The sequence below is a fragment of the Cephus cinctus genome, unplaced genomic scaffold, assembly GCF_000341935.2.
Source record: "Cephus cinctus unplaced genomic scaffold, Ccin1 Ccin1_scaffold0168, whole genome shotgun sequence".
Lineage (NCBI taxonomy): Eukaryota > Metazoa > Arthropoda > Insecta > Hymenoptera > Cephidae > Cephus > Cephus cinctus.
Genome location: NW_014332892.1, coordinates 1546671 through 1564615, shown reverse-complemented (window position 1 = coordinate 1564615; position 17945 = coordinate 1546671). Strand labels below are relative to the sequence as shown.

The following is a 17945-nucleotide window of genomic DNA, read 5'->3' as shown; positions in this document are numbered from 1 at the left end:
AAAAAAAAAAAAAAAAAAAAAAAAAAAAAAAAAAATGATTAAGGCAATTTTGCAATTATCAAAATGACGTGTCAATGTGGCAGAACCGATACTTGATTGTATCAGTATATAACATTTATTATATAAAAAATATTATGTACAAAGTCCCTCGCAAAGAAGACATATAGCTATGAGAATTTTGAAACAATAGGAAGAACAAAGATAAAAAAAACGAAAATTCAATTGTTAACGTTGTACAATAATTTATAATGAATCTGCTTGATGAAATCCTCATTCCCGGAAGTGAGAAGTATCGGCCAGCATTCCGGATTTTCTCTCACGTGTCGGTGCAGTGATTTTCGCCATTTGTAAGATTTCGAACAAGCCAGGCAGATGTTGAAGTCTGGAAAAGAAAAATTGTGATTGCGTTAGTGAGAAATTCATTGAATCACAAATTTGTATCTTGTCCGGATAGGTCATCGTGCAGAACTACTGTTATTCGTGTGTTTCTCGTTGAATCGATAATTGATCGAGTGAGACAAAAAATTGTTATATAAAAGAAATATCTTATGGTGGTTCACTGCCACCTTTATTTACATACAGAAATATTCTTCTCGTGCTTATACGTGTAACTTCGGGTGCAATAAAGTTATGGAGAATCGTGCGAAGGATGTTTGAATTACTTTACAATATTTTTACAAAGTAATGAAAATTTTGCAGATTTACATGGTCCTTGGCATATGCATTTTTCTTATGTGTTTCAATAAATTGCAGTGCAACTTTGTTTTCATGGGACAGTATGGACATTGGTACTTCGGTGCTTGGCCACATTCATCTCTCAGGTGACGTGACAGGGTACTTAGGTACATGTACACGTTTCCACACATCTTGCATACGTGTACTTGACTTCTGGTCAAACAGCCTGAAAATAAAAAGAAGAAATACTACCCATTGTCCAATGGCTGTTATAATTATAATGGCTAACTGTGGCTATTGGTTTTGCTTTCTGATTTTGGTTATTTTTATTGTTAATTCATTATTCACAATTTTATGACAGAATGATAGAAGGAGAAAAAATTAAATAATAAAACAGGCGAGCAACTCGTTGCATTACAAAGTTTGGATGTTTTATATATATATATATTTTTTTTTTTGAAATAAATAATTTTGTAACAGCAACAGAAGAAGAAGATTGACAGGCGGTTGGATTTGCGTAGGTGAAATTTATTGAGTTCCTTTCTCCTCAAAACTTTAAGGTAAATCTACGTTAAACTTTACACTCGTGATATAATTACAGAAAGATGACGAGTACCTGAAAATAATTAATAAATTAGCACAAATAAAGTATACAATGGAACCCACAGCCTGTCTGAACGATAATTGAATAGACGTCGCGACGCTAAAGTGCGTTTAATCATTTTACATTTTATTACTGATATTATGAAAATACAGGTATTATAAATACTACATATGCGCGAGTTTCTCGCGACTCTAAGATTGTAAAGTAACGAAAAGTCACGTTAAAAAGAAAATTATTGAACGTGTAATTAAAAACAAGGCACACTAAAAAAAGAGCAGTCTAAAGAAACATGCATTAGCGCATAGCCAAGAATCGTGTGACGAAATCGTCATAAGATTCGAAATACGTATAAAATTTCAAAAAAAAAGAAGTTTCATCAAAAATGTCATTGATATATCGAGCACATTCTCGAGGATATTAGGAAACAGCATAATGATAAGGAGAACATGTGATAAAAGCATAAGATTCAAATGTCCAGAAAATCTTCAAAGAATTGTTTACGTTCCAAACGCAAAGATGTCAAATCTTTCACAAAGCGCTCGAGCCTTCTTCGCGATGACGTTTAGCCAATTGATTCAAGTATTAGACGATGGTGTCTTGAAGTGTTGCTCAGCCTGATGCGCGTGGAGAATGAAGGCCTTGAATGCAGCGAATGGGCACAGGGTGCACTTGAATTGGGGTGGTTCGCACTTGTGCTTCAGATAGTTGCTCCACATCTTGTAGAATTTGCTGCACTTGGTGCAAGTGTAGCCGAGCAACTGATCACCCATGTACATCTTACGGTAGGCTGAAACAGAACGATTGACGTTAGATTCTACATGGGGTTTGTGAATGTCTTGTAATAACCTTAAAAGAGAGAGAGAAAGAAGAGAAGAGAAATAAAAAAAGATCAAGTCATTCTTTACGCGCACTCCGTTATTAAGCACTGTGCATACAAATATTTTTACTACGAGGACATAGGGAGGCTGCGAGTTGATATCCTGAGGAATCTGAAAAAAAAAATAAAAGTGGGAACAGGATTCTCTTGATACAAAGATACATCAACAGTGTACATAAACCAAGATAACTATAGGTACGAATTATATTTATTTTCGCTATTCAAGATCAATTTCTTTATATTTAAAAAAAAATGTATTTTTATATTATTTACATTTTAAGCTGTCTCTTCTAACTCTTCGTCAGCCTCCTCGCTGACGTTCTTCTTTTTCAATGTAGCAATTTGCATTCTCTTCTTTTCCAAACTGCTGTGCATTATGTGTCTTGGTGCTTTTAGGTGTCTCACGAAATTTCCTTTGTATCCTGTACGATAGTTACAAAGATTGCAGACGAATCTTTTCTTATTTTTAGGTCCACACTCGATGGTCCTGTGTCTGGACAAAGAAGAGGCCCACAGGTAGTACTTGCCGCAGTCCCAACACGAGTATACGCCATCTTTGGATACGTATTTTTGCAACTCGCGAAATCGTGGCTTGTACTTCGCCACAGCATCTTCCTGGACCATATCTTCGTCGTCGCGAGGAGACGACGTCGAAGAGCCTGGATTCTCTATGGAATCTTTTATGATTTCTTCTTCGCTGTTGATCTCTTCGGTTTGCTCAAGTAATATCTTCCTCTCTTGACATTCCCTACGGTGTCTGCTCAAGGACGTAGCCCAGGCGTACGTCTTCCCGCAGGCCTCGCACTCGTAGGTCGGATCCTTCAGGGTGAGAATATGATTTTCATTGGACTTCAATATAATTTCACCCTCCTTCGACACCTCGAATAATTCCGAAATTCCCTTGACGTTCGTTATCGGCGTTTTGATAACTTTGACAAAACTTTCTTTAGACATCTGCTCCTCCTCGTCATTCGTCAAGCACTCGTCATCGTCTTCGAAATTCTCCACAAGGTATTCTGAAACAAACAATACAAGAAATGCCAATTAAAACACCCGTTCCTATGAGATACCTAATGAGAATCGAATTCATGTAAATTCTCAACCTCCTGATCACCTGCCGAATGTTAATAAAGGCAGGCACGAGAATTAGGATAAAAAGTAATTTATAATCCTGTAAAATGAAACAAAGGCTTTTTAAGTTATAACTTTTGTACGTTTATTTCTTTTTTTCATTGGTAAAATGAACGCGTACACAGCACCGAGTAAAAGTTGCGATAGCAAAATGCGGATGGAGGACAGAGAAAAAATGATAAGAAAAAAAAATTCATTGATCAAGATTCGATATGAATCAGCGTTATCCTTAAGTACGAGATAAAAAAAAAATCTCAGGGAAACCTAGCTCGCCTCGAGGTAAGGCCACGTAAATTTTTGCAGCCGTCTTACGAGTTTGTCAAAATAAAAAAAAAATTAATTTTGTTGTAACCGAAAGTTTTGGATGTCTGCAAATATTTTGTCGTGCTATTATATATGTTTTTTTTTTTGATCTTTTACGATAGCGATTTTGCATAACACACTACCACATGGCTCATAGGTTTGTGCCTAAAACTGATAAACTCGTTTCTTGAAAGTCCACTTGGATAAAAATATCATCCACTTCACTATGAAGTCTCAATGGTATTGCTTATTAGCGAAGGCGTGATGTTTCCTCTTGTGATTCTCGACACACCACTTGTGCGAGCTCTTGTACGGGCACAGCTCGCAGGTGAATTTAGGCCGTGAATTGATGCATTCGAATTTACGATGTCTCCAGAGTGACCTTTGAGCCGCATAAGACTTCCCACAGTCCGTGCAGCGAAACATCCGTCCTGGGACGTCACGACTGACACGTGTCCTGTTCCGCTGGATAATAACGTTGCTGGCATCGAGTCCGAACATGGCTTTGTACGACCAGGACGCTGAAACAGCAGGAAAGAAAAGGATTATAGAATTGGGGAAAAAGAATGATAAGAATAAAGAAAGAGAGTGGTGGAGAGAGGGAGATAAGATACAATTAAAAGAAGACAAAAAATGAATTAAGGAGTAAACAAAAATTTTCTAAGACAAACGTCCAAAATATACGTAACGTTATATTCCTTTTTTGATTACATTCGTTCGTTCTCAATCTTTTGATTTTTTTTTAATTCTTTCCCCTTTTTTTCCCCCGCTTCAATTACGACGTTCCTGAATCCAAATTTTTTTTTTTTTTTTTAATAGACAATGCGAGCACGATTTCTATTTTGAAATTCTATTTGGCAAGTCGTTAGTCGTAATGCAATCTCGTACTGGATTACTGCTTCTCGTCGCTGCTCACGTTGTGGAAGGTTTTCATGTGACGACGGACGCAGAACGTGTAGTTGCTGCGAAAGTTACAGAGCTCACAATGGAATTTCATCGCACCAGCGTCGTGGACGTTTCTCACGTGTCTCTCCATGTTGGCTTTGTACATGCTTTTGTAGGGGCAGAATGTACACGCGAATTGTGCACTCTTCGGTATCATCTCGCAGGAATATTGCATGTGGCGTTTCAGAAGGTTCTTCAGCAGATAGACTTTCTTGCAGTAGCTACAGACGTGTCTCTTGTAGCTGGGTTCAACTGTTATCGATTTATTGTCCAGAGGTTTGAAATCTGCTATTTCCATACTGCCTACCGCCTGAACGGATCCTTCTGCTTCTGCGTTCTCCGTTGAACCGTAGTTGTGCAAGTATCCTCTGACGTTCCATCCGTGAATCTCTGGAACACAATGCAGTTAAGGATGAATTCGGGTTCACTGGTTGTTACGATTTTTTTGAAAATCTTTATACCGTTATTCTTGCTATTATTTTGGGAAACGTACTACGTTGGCCTGGGATCGTTTTCGAAAATATTCCAGATAATTGGAACGCCGGGTTTCGTGTCAACTGCGTTTGTTAGGTTTTGTTTGGAAGTTCGTCGTGTCATGATGGTTAAACATATTGCTGTTTTTTTTTTAGTTATGAAAATGAAAGTTAATTTTGAGTTTGAGTTCGTAAAATTGTAAGGGGTGCATTGTCTTCGTGGTAATTGTGCAATGATTACGTGTATACCCTGAAGCAAAACAAAATCGTGCACATATTACAATTTTTGTGTACGTGAGACGGATTTATTGGAAAAAATTCCAATGATCCTCTTCAGAATTTGATATCTGAAATCCAAAAAAAAAAAGGAAACAAAGAAAGTTAGTACAAGCCGATTTAGCGTAAAATGACAAATCAAAGATGATTGCAGGATGAAAAGTTTTGAAAGTGCTTGCTGTCGAAGCAACGAAAATTTATTCATCGTATTTTTTTTTTTTTTTTTTTTTCGTTACAATACAAAATAATCTTTTATGCTCTTTATCCTTCGCCGATTTAATTTCCGGTTCACGATAAAAAGGCCCACAAAAATTTGATCCATACAGAATTTTGAAAAATCAATTTATCATACCACTCAAGAAGTTTTCAAAAATTCCCACCGGCATCTTCAAAATGCCTGTCTTCAATTGCAAAGCGAATTTACTGTCTCTTCGACGGTCGACATATATTGTGATTTTGACGAAGATGCCGATGTAGACTGAAATTTTGCGTGAAGCGTGTCTCGCAGATGTGACAAGAGAATTTCCTCTGTCCTCCACATTCGTACTTGAGATGTTTATAGAGACTGGTTTTTCGTTTGTATTTTCTACAACACTGCGGACACTGCAGAGGCAGATCCTGCACGTTAAGATGAATCGCGAGTCCATTTCCCGGCAGAGGCTCGAAGGGGTAGTTGAAGAATTCTAAAAAAAAAAAATACCATTGTTAGTTAAAATCAGGAGAACAGCCTCCCAACATAAAATGCGACCGTAGAGTGTTTTGCCTATTCTGAAAATAAAAATGATAAATTAATCAATATCACTAGTAATGTTTATTTCCACTGTTCTTATTGAGAATCAAGAATTGGAAATGGATTAAATTAGTTGAGGAATAAAAGTTTCCCACGGATCGTATCGCCTTCTTGTAGAAGCATCTTTTTATTATTTCTTTGTGCAAAAATAAATATTCATCATATACCTTATTTGTCACCAGGATGATCCAGATCAAATTTATAAAATACGATTGCAGATTTATAAACACTGCTTGTAATTGATACATTGAACTTTGTTTCATTTTTGTATTTTTACACTTGAAATGAAAACCCAAAATTTTGAGTAGATAGCAGAATATCGGATTTTATTTCTTCTGTGTTATCAATGATTCGCCAATTTTTCGGAAATTTTGTGCGTAATTATTCAACAATATTGTTATACAATTACTCTGTTGAACACAGAAAATTGAGCTGGTCACTTTTGCTATTGAAGATAAATTAATTAAAATTAAGATAAAAAAATAAACGTATCTCTTTGATTTGTCAAAGTGACGTGTCGAATGTATCGTTCAACAATATTATTACACAAAAATGCGTTTAGGTACAGAAAATTTGGGTGGTCGATAGACGTTATGTTCCTGAAGCAGATGTCTTCGTAAACTAACATTATGTTTGTACCGTGCGGCACATATGTAACAAATAAGTTTTTTCTGTGCACCACAATCAAACTTGATATGTTTCGTAAGACTTTCCTTCGTTTTGTGAATATTACCGCAATGAGGACAGATCAGTGGTATTCCAGGATTCAATAAAAAATTCGAATTTCTTCCAGCTGGTAGAAAATCCATAAAGCACACCTGGAATGTTTCTGAAAACAAAAGAAGAATATGGAAAACCATTTGTAAGAATTTTTGTGACAAAAAAAAAACAAAAACAAAAAAAAACAAATATCGATCAGCACCATAACAAGTTACCACGCAATCCACTATTTTATTGACTTTCAACATGACGATACTTATACAATCATTATAAACTTGGACAACGATACTGAATAAATAATTGTTATTGATAAATTTGGAGGAAAAGGAAAATTTGCGTGAAACATCTAATTAATTGATACATACTATATCTGTGAATATATTAGGTTAATACTTGTGGTATTAATGACATATTCGAAAATGCCTGTCGAGATTACTTTTCTGGGCAAACCTAACGTGACAGACTGGACAAGCAAATTTTGGCTCCACGCCGCATTCCAAATTCTGATGACGCCATAATGACGTCAAAAATTTATAGGAACGATCGCATCTGTTGCACTCGTGATCTTTTGACTTCTTGGCCAAGGATTCGTTTCTCTTCGACGTCCGGGACGACTGCCCGCTGCACTCCAAGGACCTGTGACGTGTCAAGGATGCGGCAAGTGCAAAAGTCCTGCCGCAATCCGCGCAACGATACTTTCGTGGGCCCCAACCGCGCTTTTTCGATTCCTCCTTATCCGATAAGGATTCGTCCTTACTCATCGAACGACGTTGACGTAAATAATGATCCTCACGAGAGGTCGATGGCAAGGTGGCCACGGTCCAATTGGCCGGACTGTAATATTGACCTGTAAAATAAAAAAAGCGGAAAGATTTTTTTTAGTTGACAAAAATACTCACAACAATCAATCGCAGAAATACTTGTCGAATAAAATGTGTCTATTAAATTTTTCTTTTGCTCGAAGAAGGATGATCTTGCATGATTACGTTCTAAAATACACTATACATAACACAGAGCACGTATTCGATTGTGTCGTAACTCCATACGGCACCCGTAAATCGACGAGGCGAAAATTCTAAAGAAGGAATGGATTTGGACAAAAGAATTGCACTGTTTAATTTCCAGGTACTTTTCCTTTTTCTTTTCTTTCTTTCTCTTGCCTCCTTACGTACAATACACAGACGTACTAAAGATCGTGAGTAACATCCGTGTACGAAGGAAAAATGTTAGTTTGCTGTTGTAACGTATTTTCGACATCGCCACTCGTCTCCGCTTGCTGCTGACTGTTTTCAAGCTGCGACGTAAAACCCCAGTGCTTGTGATGTCGCGCGACAATATGCTTCATTAAGCTGTTCTTGTATCTTGTTTTGTGAGGACAAAATGCACACTTGAACTTAGGATCAATTCCGCACTCGAAGTCGTGATGCCTTTTCAAATGGTGTTTGTGTTTGTAAGTTTTGCCGCAGGCGCTGCAAGCGTGTTTCAGCTGGTCGTCTGTCGTCTGGACGCAGTTGAAGTTCCCGAGCGATCCGTAGTGCGCAACAACTGAAACAGAACGAGAAGACAGTTAGTAAGGAAGAAAACTAACCTATTTGAGAACCTTGACTGAAATCTGCATTGTCTTTTTTTTTTCTCCATGTAAGATAATAACGAAAACAATAACACGATTGTCTGACAGAGGCCTCCAGGTACGTGAATAACCTTTTTCTCTAGTATCGACGTGATTTATTTTTGCCGCTGTGCCACTTTCGTATATAGATTTGTTTTCACTTAACTATTTAACTCCCAAGCAGCGCGATCGCGCTGTTTAGATTTAATATCGAAAAATCGAACGCTATGGATTAAGATAAGCGCTATCGCGCTGTTCGGTATCTTTCGACAACGTATTTTCAATGAATGAATTTCCTAGAATTCAAACGTTAAATTGCCTTTACATCGATTTCCCAATATTATCGGAAATAAATATAATAATACTACAGAGAAAATGCTCGTACCCTTATATACGTATATAGCAGATAACATAGTGAAAATAGAATTTTACATTTTTTTAAGACACTTATAGTGTGGCATACGCGGATCGATAGTACGTTTTTTGTGTTTCTTCATGTGTATCTGTAAATAACTGTTATACGTAGATTTATATGGACAATAGGAGCATTGCAAAGTCGGTTCTCTTCCGCACTCTTTTCTCAGATGTCTCTTCAGTGTCTTTTCCTGATGATATCGCCTTCCGCATTTATTGCAAAACAAGTAGCCTTGACCGCGCGCTTTTCTCGTGTACTTTGTCCCGCTTTCAATGGATTCATCTGTGGAGTCTGAAATCAGCATTAAAGAAAATCATTTTATTTGACCATTCGAGTAATAAAGTTTAAACAACATTTATACGAATATTTATAATTAAATTAAAAAAAATCTTTCCAAATGCAATTGCAAACAAAAACCAATTAAAAAAATGTCTTCCGGCATTTGGAAAATATTAGTATAGATGATTTTGAGGAAATTTCTTCAGAGCTTTCGGGTGTGTCTAGATAATTTATTTTTAGGCGGTTAAGATTACAGCTTGAAATACATCTCGTGTCGTACATCTAGTACGGACTTTTTATTTGATTCGATGTGGGAAAGAAAATGTAATAGCTGCACGTCGACCTAGAAGAACGGCAGATTCGGATGTCTATGAGTAACGTGCTTGGCTATGCTGGCTCTGTACTTGCTGTAGTGCGGACAGTAAGGACACTTGTGCTTTGGAGCTTTTCCGCACTCTACGATCAAGTGTCGTCGCAATGACCTTTGAACCTTGTACGATCTTCCGCAACGTGGGCACCGGAAGTCGCTTGGTGCGTTGAGTGTGCCTTCCGTTCTCCGTTCTGAAAATGTCCACGGTTCGTTAAAATTTCACGAGCGAGAACTATTATGAGATACAGAGATTTAAGATGAGAGAGACAGAGATAGAGGATCGCGAAATTCTCGTGAAGTTAAGGGACAATAATGCACTTTTGAACAACATAAAGCAATCAAGATAACCCTACAGCGAATAATGATCCAGTGAGGATTATCACAAATTCCATCCAGATTATAGAACGATCGTCATACCAATCTGCAATCGTGAACTTCTTACACGATTGTCAGAAGAGAAAATTTTATCGATTTACGAAATTTCTTTAATGCGCTTCAAATCGAATATATCTTTTATTAATTATCATGGTGATTTAACTTAAATAAGGAATTTTTCTTTGTATATTTTCTTTTTGCTTTTTATAAATACGACAACATACGATTCGTGTTTAGACGAAATTTTACCTATTAAATCGCACCAACGAGAATCCTTGGTTCTAATTCTTGTTTGGTTTCTCTTTTTTTTTTTTACTTCTATGTCGATAGAAGTCAACGCATCAATTAATTGTACAAATTGTCACAATTTTTCGCTTAGGAATTTTTTTTTTTTCTTTTTTTTTCCACACTACACAAACGACGACGAGTTATACACGTCAATCTAGTTTGTTAACGGGCTAAACGAAAACGCAATGTTATCCCTAGCAGAGGAGGATCAGGATCGCATGTCCTATTCCTAATCCCGATCCTCGAATTTCAATGGAAACTCCCGTCGCCACCTTCCAAAGACGAGCCAGTCCCGTTAGGCATGTAGAACTCACTGAGCAGCTTCATGTGTCGACCGTTAAGATGAGTGTTCAAGCTGGACTTGTGCTTCGTCCTGTAAGGACACAGAGGACAATGGAACTTTGGTTCGACGCCACACTCGTGTTTAAGATGTCTGGCAAGGCTCGAGTGGTAGTTGTAGACCTTGCCGCAATTCTTGCACGGATACGTGACTCTCTGGCAGCTGACGAATCCCATCATTCTCGAGTCTGAAAGCATAATCGATCATTCGTACGTTAGACAGATTCGAGAAAGTCGATAACAAAGGAGATCGAAAGGATCTCGAAAAATATTCATCGCCGCTTGTTTTGTACGTGAAATTTGTTTTCTTGGGTGCAATCATACGTTTTTTAGTTACTGACGCCGCCGCTAGTGTCGCTGCTACTGCTCCTCTGCTCCCGTCAGGCTAACTTAACGAAATCAGACTAAAGGAGGATAAATAATAAAATAAATGATAAGAGGAGCGTGAATGCCAACATATACACACATACACACAACGATTATGATTATATGCTTTTAAATAGTGCGCTGAGATAAAATCGCTATGGTGCAGGGTTAAGATAGCCACGATTCATACATCAGATTTCATTTTCATGGACAGACACGTAGTAGGATCATTTTATTATGCCAGATGTTCCTACAATCTTTTTTTTTTCCTTTTAGTTTCGTACGCGATTACACGTGGACTCTCATTATGTGGTATTTGAGGTCAACCGGTCGAGATGTCTTGTACGTACACATTATACAAAAATAAACGGCATTTTTGTCTGGCTTTGTCGACGAAGTCAGGACTGTTCTCGTAGCTCGTCGACGACGACGTGGTTTCTTTGAGCTTTTTTTATTCACGGTAGTAGAAACCACGTCGATCGTTTCCTCCTTCATTCGTTCCAATTTTTCAGATTGTATCTTTAGCGTCGGAGAAGTCCTGAACGTTGAAAATGTCTTCTGGTCAATTTCTTCCTCAGCCACGTTACCGAAGCAGGCGTTGACCTTGATATCCGAAGTTTTCTCGTTCAGGTAATTTGGCTTAACGACGCGATCGAAGTACGAGGAGATCTCGAAGGACGTGCTTTCGCATAAAAGGGCTGGTTTCGTCTCGTCGAATTCAAATTCTATTGGGAATTTATCATCAAGGAAGTCCATTGCCATCTCTGAAACACGTAGGAGATATCTCATCAGTTTTTCTTACTATATGATAATCCTGAACTTGTACGCCCAATTTATTCAATCACTCTTGATAAATTTTCGACCTTTCCTTTTTCCCACGAAAAATCACACACTCATTACAACCCTATTTTGTACTGTCGCAGCCTTTCGTATATCGAATACGAATTTACACGGCCTTGGCTACTTAAAACATGCTTTAGGCACTTGAAGAGTCAACCTCTGTAAATTTACAGAGAGCTTTTATCTTCCCTGTAATAACAGTACTACGTGTATAGTATGATATTGGTGTATCTTTGAAATAGCGACAGCCAGAAGTAGCTTGTGTCACACGCAAACAGAAATATTTTTGACTATGTCTCCAAAGGACAAGAGTATCACCACCCCCTACAAAAACAAGCATGCTACCTTAATTTTATTTCAATCATTTATATCCTCTCCTATAAAGGTCGATGACGAGAATCAAGATAATGAATTAGAAAAATTGATAAAACTTTATAAGCATTAATTTTGTTTAATTCCTTTTACCGTAATGAACCCGGTCAACGTGCCTAAGGAGATTGAGCTTTTTAAAGGCACTACAAGAGCAAAGTGCACAGCATTGCTTCTTCCCATTGTTACAAGGTATACAACGATCTTTAGAAATGTGTTTGCTTGTTTATTTTTGTACCACTTGGACAATGTTGGCTGGTCCTGCCAGTACGCCAAACGACATTGAATTTACCAATATTATCCAAATTCTCAAGTTCCACTTCCTCTTGAATCTTCACTGTGGACATCCGGTCACAAGGATGGACGCAATCTGCAACAAGGGAATACAAATTAGTTACAATACAGAGTAACGTGCAAGACTGAGAACTTTCCTGAAGACTTTATCCGAAGTTTTCATTGTTCGCGCACAAAAGTTCTTAACAAGGACAGAACTCCAGAATAAACAAAGACAATGTTGTACGGCAAAGGGATAACATGATTTGCTATTTAATTTAAAGACTATATACAAAATCGAGATCAATATGACAGTCAATTAGATTATTTGCTTCGCTTGATCCTTATGATGTCTTTATTGATCTTGCAGCTGGTCTTGCTGATCCCGTGTACACCGTTAAGGTGAACCTTCATGTCCCAAATGCGTTTAGAACGATAACTGCAATGACAGCACATTATATTTGCTGTCACGCCGCAGTAACGTCTTCTGTGCGCGGAAAGGTGGCTGCCACTGGTGAATAATTTTCCGCAGGTCGGACACGGATGCGAACCTCCTTCGACCTTTGACCTTAAGCATCTTATCGATGAGATCTTATTCTTATCCAGTAGACCCTCCATCGATATTTCACTGTACTGTAATACGGCCGTGTGAAGTACGATTGGTCCAGATTCTTCCGTGTGATCCCACTGGACTGTAACAGAATTTTGAGTGATCGATCAGAAAAATTGCCGGAAAGAAATCTGAGAAAAAAATTTTTTTTTTATTTTTTCGTAATAAGGAACCATCACTTTTTTTTTTATCAAACTGTATTGTACACTCATGTTAGTATTGCGTAAGGTCTTATACGAATTAATTACATGGCGGATTCTCGTTTTATTCCTACTTCTTAATTTATATACAAAAAATTATTGACTCGTTGCTAGAAAATCTGCATTAATCGTGCTTCCCATTCTACAGTGATGAGTGCGTGTAAAGAGGATGTTATTCTATTGATATGTACAGAGGATTTATTTTGGAAATCAATTTTCGAACATGGCGACACTTAGGTTTACTCCTTGCGCAGTCGGGTCTCTGTCTCAATGATGATTAATACTTACTTCGATTATTACCTATTCGAAGTGTTAGGATTAATATTAGGATGAATTCTCGCGAACACGTGGTTTCGATATCGACGAACAGGTCGATCAGTTCTAACAGCATGAAGTTTCTCGTTTAACATGTAAATTACATTGCACTGTGTTAATTGAAGTTAGCAACATTCTCTCATTATACTTGATACAGGTTTTAATCGTCGTTCTAAAATAAATTACGATAATGTCCGTAACAATAAAATTGCATAATTCTTGTATGCAACGAGTCGGACACTGACTTTGGTTAACGGATAAAAAATTGAATCGCACGGCAAAAATTAAAAAAAAACAATATAGTCTTTCAAGTATGATATAAAATTTAATTGAAAATTGTATTGTACGATAAAATTATTAAGTGAGCAATTTTTCGAATATTAATCAATAAGATGAATTACACTCAAAGCACTTAACATGCTCGATATTTATACCTACGTATTTTCATCAGCGTACTTTTCGCTCGACAGTCTTATGGTCGTTATTGCGTCTGTACAATTGTTGCATGGATATAAAAAATGACGGTGAAGACGTAAGACCAAGGGAAGCGTTTTTGATACGATGAAATATAAATATTTCGCAATATGATTGAACGTGCACTCTATTTGATATTGTGCACCGAGAGCAGGTGTTTGATGAAGCTGGCTTCGATCCTGGACCTGTAAGGGCAGTACTGACAGGAAAAGTGAGTTTCACAGGTGACCATTCCACATCCGGTTTTCAGATGCTTCCGCAGATTCGAGGCCCACGAGTACATCTGGCCGCAACGTGGGCAAACGTGAAGTCTTGGTCTCACTATGGGAAACAGTGGTGTATCTGAAAAAAGTTATGGCAAATTATATTCATTTTATTAATCGATACAGATTCTGTACGATTTTATTTTTTTATTTCAACAAAAGCCGCCTATATCAATTACTGGCTGGGTCTTAACATCGAATCACGATCATGCCAGGATTGATCTAGCGATCGAGATCATGCCACTCGGGGCAAACAGTCATAATGGTTAAAACATCAATTTCACTACAAAATACGTGCAAGTACGTACGATACGATGGCTGACAGTCCTTCGAAGATAACTGGATAATAAATATGATCTTTATCAAAGGAAACAGAGAAATTTGTGTCTGTAATGAATATCGACGCTTTTTTTTTGGTTCACTCAGAAAAAGTGTTTTCTGAAAAATAATTTATTACGCTACAGATCTTCAAGGTTGACATTTCTTTTTTTTTTTCTCTAAAACATTTTTATGTTATGCATACAATTCAAGTGGCGCTTCAAGTTTCCTTTAAAGTTCGATCTGTAATTGCAGTAACTGCAGTAGAAATTCGGCGGTTTGCCACAGGCCATTTTCTTATGTAGACGAAGACTCGAGGACCATACAAATGATCTTCCACAGTAGTGACAGACAAACCTATTACCTGAAACAAAAATTTGAGTGAGTAAGAGGGATTTTTGAAAAAAAATTTTTTCCTTTTCACCTTGATTTAAGAATTGAACTTTTTGTGTATATTATTGGTATTTATTTTTTTTACTGATATAAATAAAAAGTAATTTGCGTTATTCAGTTACTATTTAAATAAATTGTTACGTTAATACTTTACGTAACGATTCATATACTCAAAGGAAAAAATGATGGAAAAGGTAATCTAAGTAAAGTTTTAGTAAGAACTGTATTTTTAGGTATTTTTAACACGTTTTTTTTTTTTCTTTCTTTTTTAATACTTGACGTTACTGCCTTTAATAATTATGTACAATCGGTAACTAGATTATTTGTAAATTATTTAGATTGTCCTTTCAGGATCATCTTAAGTGTATCCTTGCAATATGCTTTTGTAAGCTACTCTTGTATTTCGTCCTATGAGGACAGTAAGGACAGCATTCCTTAGGGTCCATGCCGCATTCGATCTTCAAGTGATTCTTCATATTTCTTAGCCAACGATAAGCCTTGCCGCATTTAGGACATTTGAAATTTCCCGGTCTCCTGTCGAGATTGTGGTTCATCCTTTGTGAACTTCGGAAGTTCACATGTGCACTGGACATATATGCCAGTTTACGATCAGGATAATTCGGCTGACCAAAGCGACCACGGTAATGATATTCGCCAGTCCACGTTGTCAATCCATGTCCTGTAAGCAAGAATATTACTTTTGTAAGAATCCGTTCTCAAATTTTGAAAAAAAAAGAACATTTTATGGCGATTACGAAAATGGAAAAATTGAGAATTCAGTAGATCGGTCAATGAAAGAAGTTTCGCGATATTTTCCAACTGGAATGGTCGGGCAAATTTGTTTGGATTCTGAAAAAAAAAATTTTGGAAATTCATTATTACGTTCATCAATTAATAATTCTTACCGTTAAGACAATAACAGTACCTATAAAATAATGTTTGACTTCAAAGGATTATAATATGTGAAATATGTTATTTTAAGATGATATATTAAAAAAACGCAATCGATTGTGTTTGTACGATAAAATTTGGATAGTTTATTTAAAAAGCAAAAAAATTTCCATGCGAGTCGTACAACGCATGATAAAATTGTCGCGTACGTTCGTTACAAAAAGTCAATTTAATGAACCCTAACCAAGCCACATTATTTTACAATTGAATAACACGTGAAATCAAGAATGATTTCCTAATAGAATTAACAATTACTCGAGACAGTAAAAGCTAGCGAAACGGGACTGTGTAGAAACAGTGGTCTGAGTAAAAAAAAAAAAAGACAAAAAGGGATCCAAAAAAAAACTGGAATAAAATCGAAGAACAAACTTTCCAAGAAAATTACAAAAGAAAACGTTAAACGAACGATTGAAAATAGTCCTAATCGTTAGATTTTTTTTTTTTTACCAATCATTTATTAAATGCTACTCGAGAAGACATTCTTGCCAGGATGGTTGGTACGAATGTGCTGATAAAGATTTCCTCGCTGTTTGGTACGATGAGTGCAGTAAGGACACTTGAATTGCGGTTCCTTGCCGCATTCGTGTCGCGTATGACGTAACAGAGTGGCTCGATGTTGGTATCCCTTGCCGCATTTTTCACAACGATACGGAAACTCGGTGCGCTGTTTCGCCACCAACATAGACGCCAGATTCTTCATCAGCGACATGACCGGGTAACCCCTGTGTATGGTCTTCGGGATCATCAGCGAGGTCAGCGATTCTGCAAGTAAAAAATCAGAGAGGAGCCCTTGTTAACGTGAGAAAAAAATGTTCAGGAATCGTAATTAATTTTTTTTTATTTTTTGAGGGACGCCACGCAAACGGGAAATTTATTTGCGATTTACTGTATCGCGTTTTATTTGAAATACGAGTGTTTCGAAATTTTGAAAAGAATTTCGAAAGACGCGTTAATGTTATCATCCACCCCTACTATGGTGATAACTGTGTCACAGGGGAGACAACGGAAAGCATTTTCTTTTTATCGACACGCTATAAAGAAACTTCGTACGTATTTAAAGCGAAAGCATGCTGTACACGTATATGGTCTAATCTATCGAGGATGTGAAGCGATATGAGTCTAGTTGAAAGAAATTTTTTAAATTCAGAATCCATCATTCGAATTTGAATTCCTTGAATATCGTATAGCGCGCGCGTGTTAAATTCAAGCGCATACAAACAATAGAGCAGCGTCCATAGTCGTGATAAATCTTACAAGCCGAAGCGTCTCTTCATTCGGTAGCATATCTTATGCAACAGATTGACATTCTGGTAACACGTGACAAATTAATACCGAGACAGAGATATCGAATCCTGTTGAAGATTTGAATCTATGCTGTCTGAGTTTGTAAAGATAAAAATTAATAAATCGAACGATCAAAAAATTTCTTCCTGTAACAATTAAAGTACCTGGAAAAAAGAATTTCACAAAAAAAAATCCAAGTGATCAATAATTTTTACGAGATCTTCATCCGTCGCTTCATTCGTACATATGCATGTATGTATACACATATATATCGCCTATTCAACAGTGACGGCAGCAACCTGCCAGGGATACCACCCTTATTTTATTTATTCGTAATATTTGTTTTCTCTTTTTCTTTTTATTCATACACCCTAATTCAGATCGATAACATATACATTCTGTCCTCTGTGGCATCGACGTATGTGCCTGTAAACGTGACCGCGCTGTTTCATTCTGACAGTGCAGTAAGGACACTGGATTTTAGGCTCCTGTCCGCATTCGAATTTCGTGTGTCGTTTCAGGTGCCACGCGTGTATGTAGCTCTTGAAACAACGTGTACACGTGTGCCTCTCAATACCACGCATGCTCGTTCTTCGCCGTCGCATCGTCAGAGGTTTCGTATCTTCGCACTCGAATCTCGTGTCGTCCATAACGACGGCGCAAAGCTCCAGGTCGTCCTCGAATTTGATTGGGGTAGTATCTAAAAAATGAATAATTAAGAGAGTTAGTCAAAAATGGGGTGGGGGACACGAGCAGATTTTACGAAACGACCTAGGTCAAGCCCACTAAGGCATGTCAAAAGGTCACGGATTTCGGGGTG

The 17945-nt window shown here is 37.3% G+C and overlaps 3 protein-coding genes across 9 annotated transcripts in view; all 3 read right to left on the bottom strand.

Annotated features, from left to right (window-relative positions):
• Window positions 1-2430: 2430 nt before the first annotated feature.
• Window positions 2431-17945, bottom strand: part of LOC107263934 (longitudinals lacking protein, isoforms A/B/D/L) — an 80773-nt gene continuing 65258 nt past the window's right edge. Inside the window, exons 7-10 of one of the 6 annotated variants that reach the window (XM_025081406.1) lie at window positions 12283-12414; window positions 11186-11599; window positions 10445-10657; window positions 9361-9658 (exon numbers count right to left, since the gene is read on the bottom strand). In XM_025081406.1, the coding sequence (XP_024937174.1) occupies window positions 9441-9658; window positions 10445-10657; window positions 11186-11599; window positions 12283-12414 (977 nt within the window). In that variant the 3' untranslated portion in view covers window positions 9361-9440. Of the gene's footprint in view, window positions 3173-6601; window positions 6904-7230; window positions 7642-9360; window positions 9659-10444; window positions 10658-11185; window positions 11600-12282; window positions 12415-17481; window positions 17826-17945 lie in introns of those variants that run through there. The other 5 variants (XM_015731634.2, XM_015731635.2, XM_025081408.1 and 2 more) reach the window with 5 other exon arrangements.
• LOC112493828 lies at window positions 3970-6879 on the bottom strand. Of its 2 annotated transcripts, none has more exons than XM_025081427.1 (4): window positions 6808-6879; window positions 5637-5967; window positions 4479-4925; window positions 3970-4111 (listed from the first exon to the last, which is right to left on the bottom strand). In XM_025081427.1, exons 2-3 carry the CDS (start codon window positions 5929-5931, stop codon window positions 4483-4485), a joined length of 738 nt encoding a protein of 245 aa, XP_024937195.1. In that variant the 5' UTR covers window positions 5932-5967; window positions 6808-6879; the 3' UTR covers window positions 3970-4111; window positions 4479-4482. The 2 variants fall into 2 exon arrangements, with proteins under 2 accessions (XP_024937195.1, XP_024937194.1); XM_025081426.1 differs by lacking the exon at window positions 6808-6879 and adding an exon at window positions 6242-6582.
• On the bottom strand, window positions 14913-16425 carry LOC112493830 (longitudinals lacking protein, isoforms F/I/K/T-like). The gene is made up of 2 exons (XM_025081438.1): window positions 16289-16425; window positions 14913-15569 (listed from the first exon to the last, which is right to left on the bottom strand). Exons 1-2 carry the CDS (start codon window positions 16293-16295, stop codon window positions 15244-15246), a joined length of 333 nt encoding a protein of 110 aa, XP_024937206.1. The 5' UTR covers window positions 16296-16425; the 3' UTR covers window positions 14913-15243.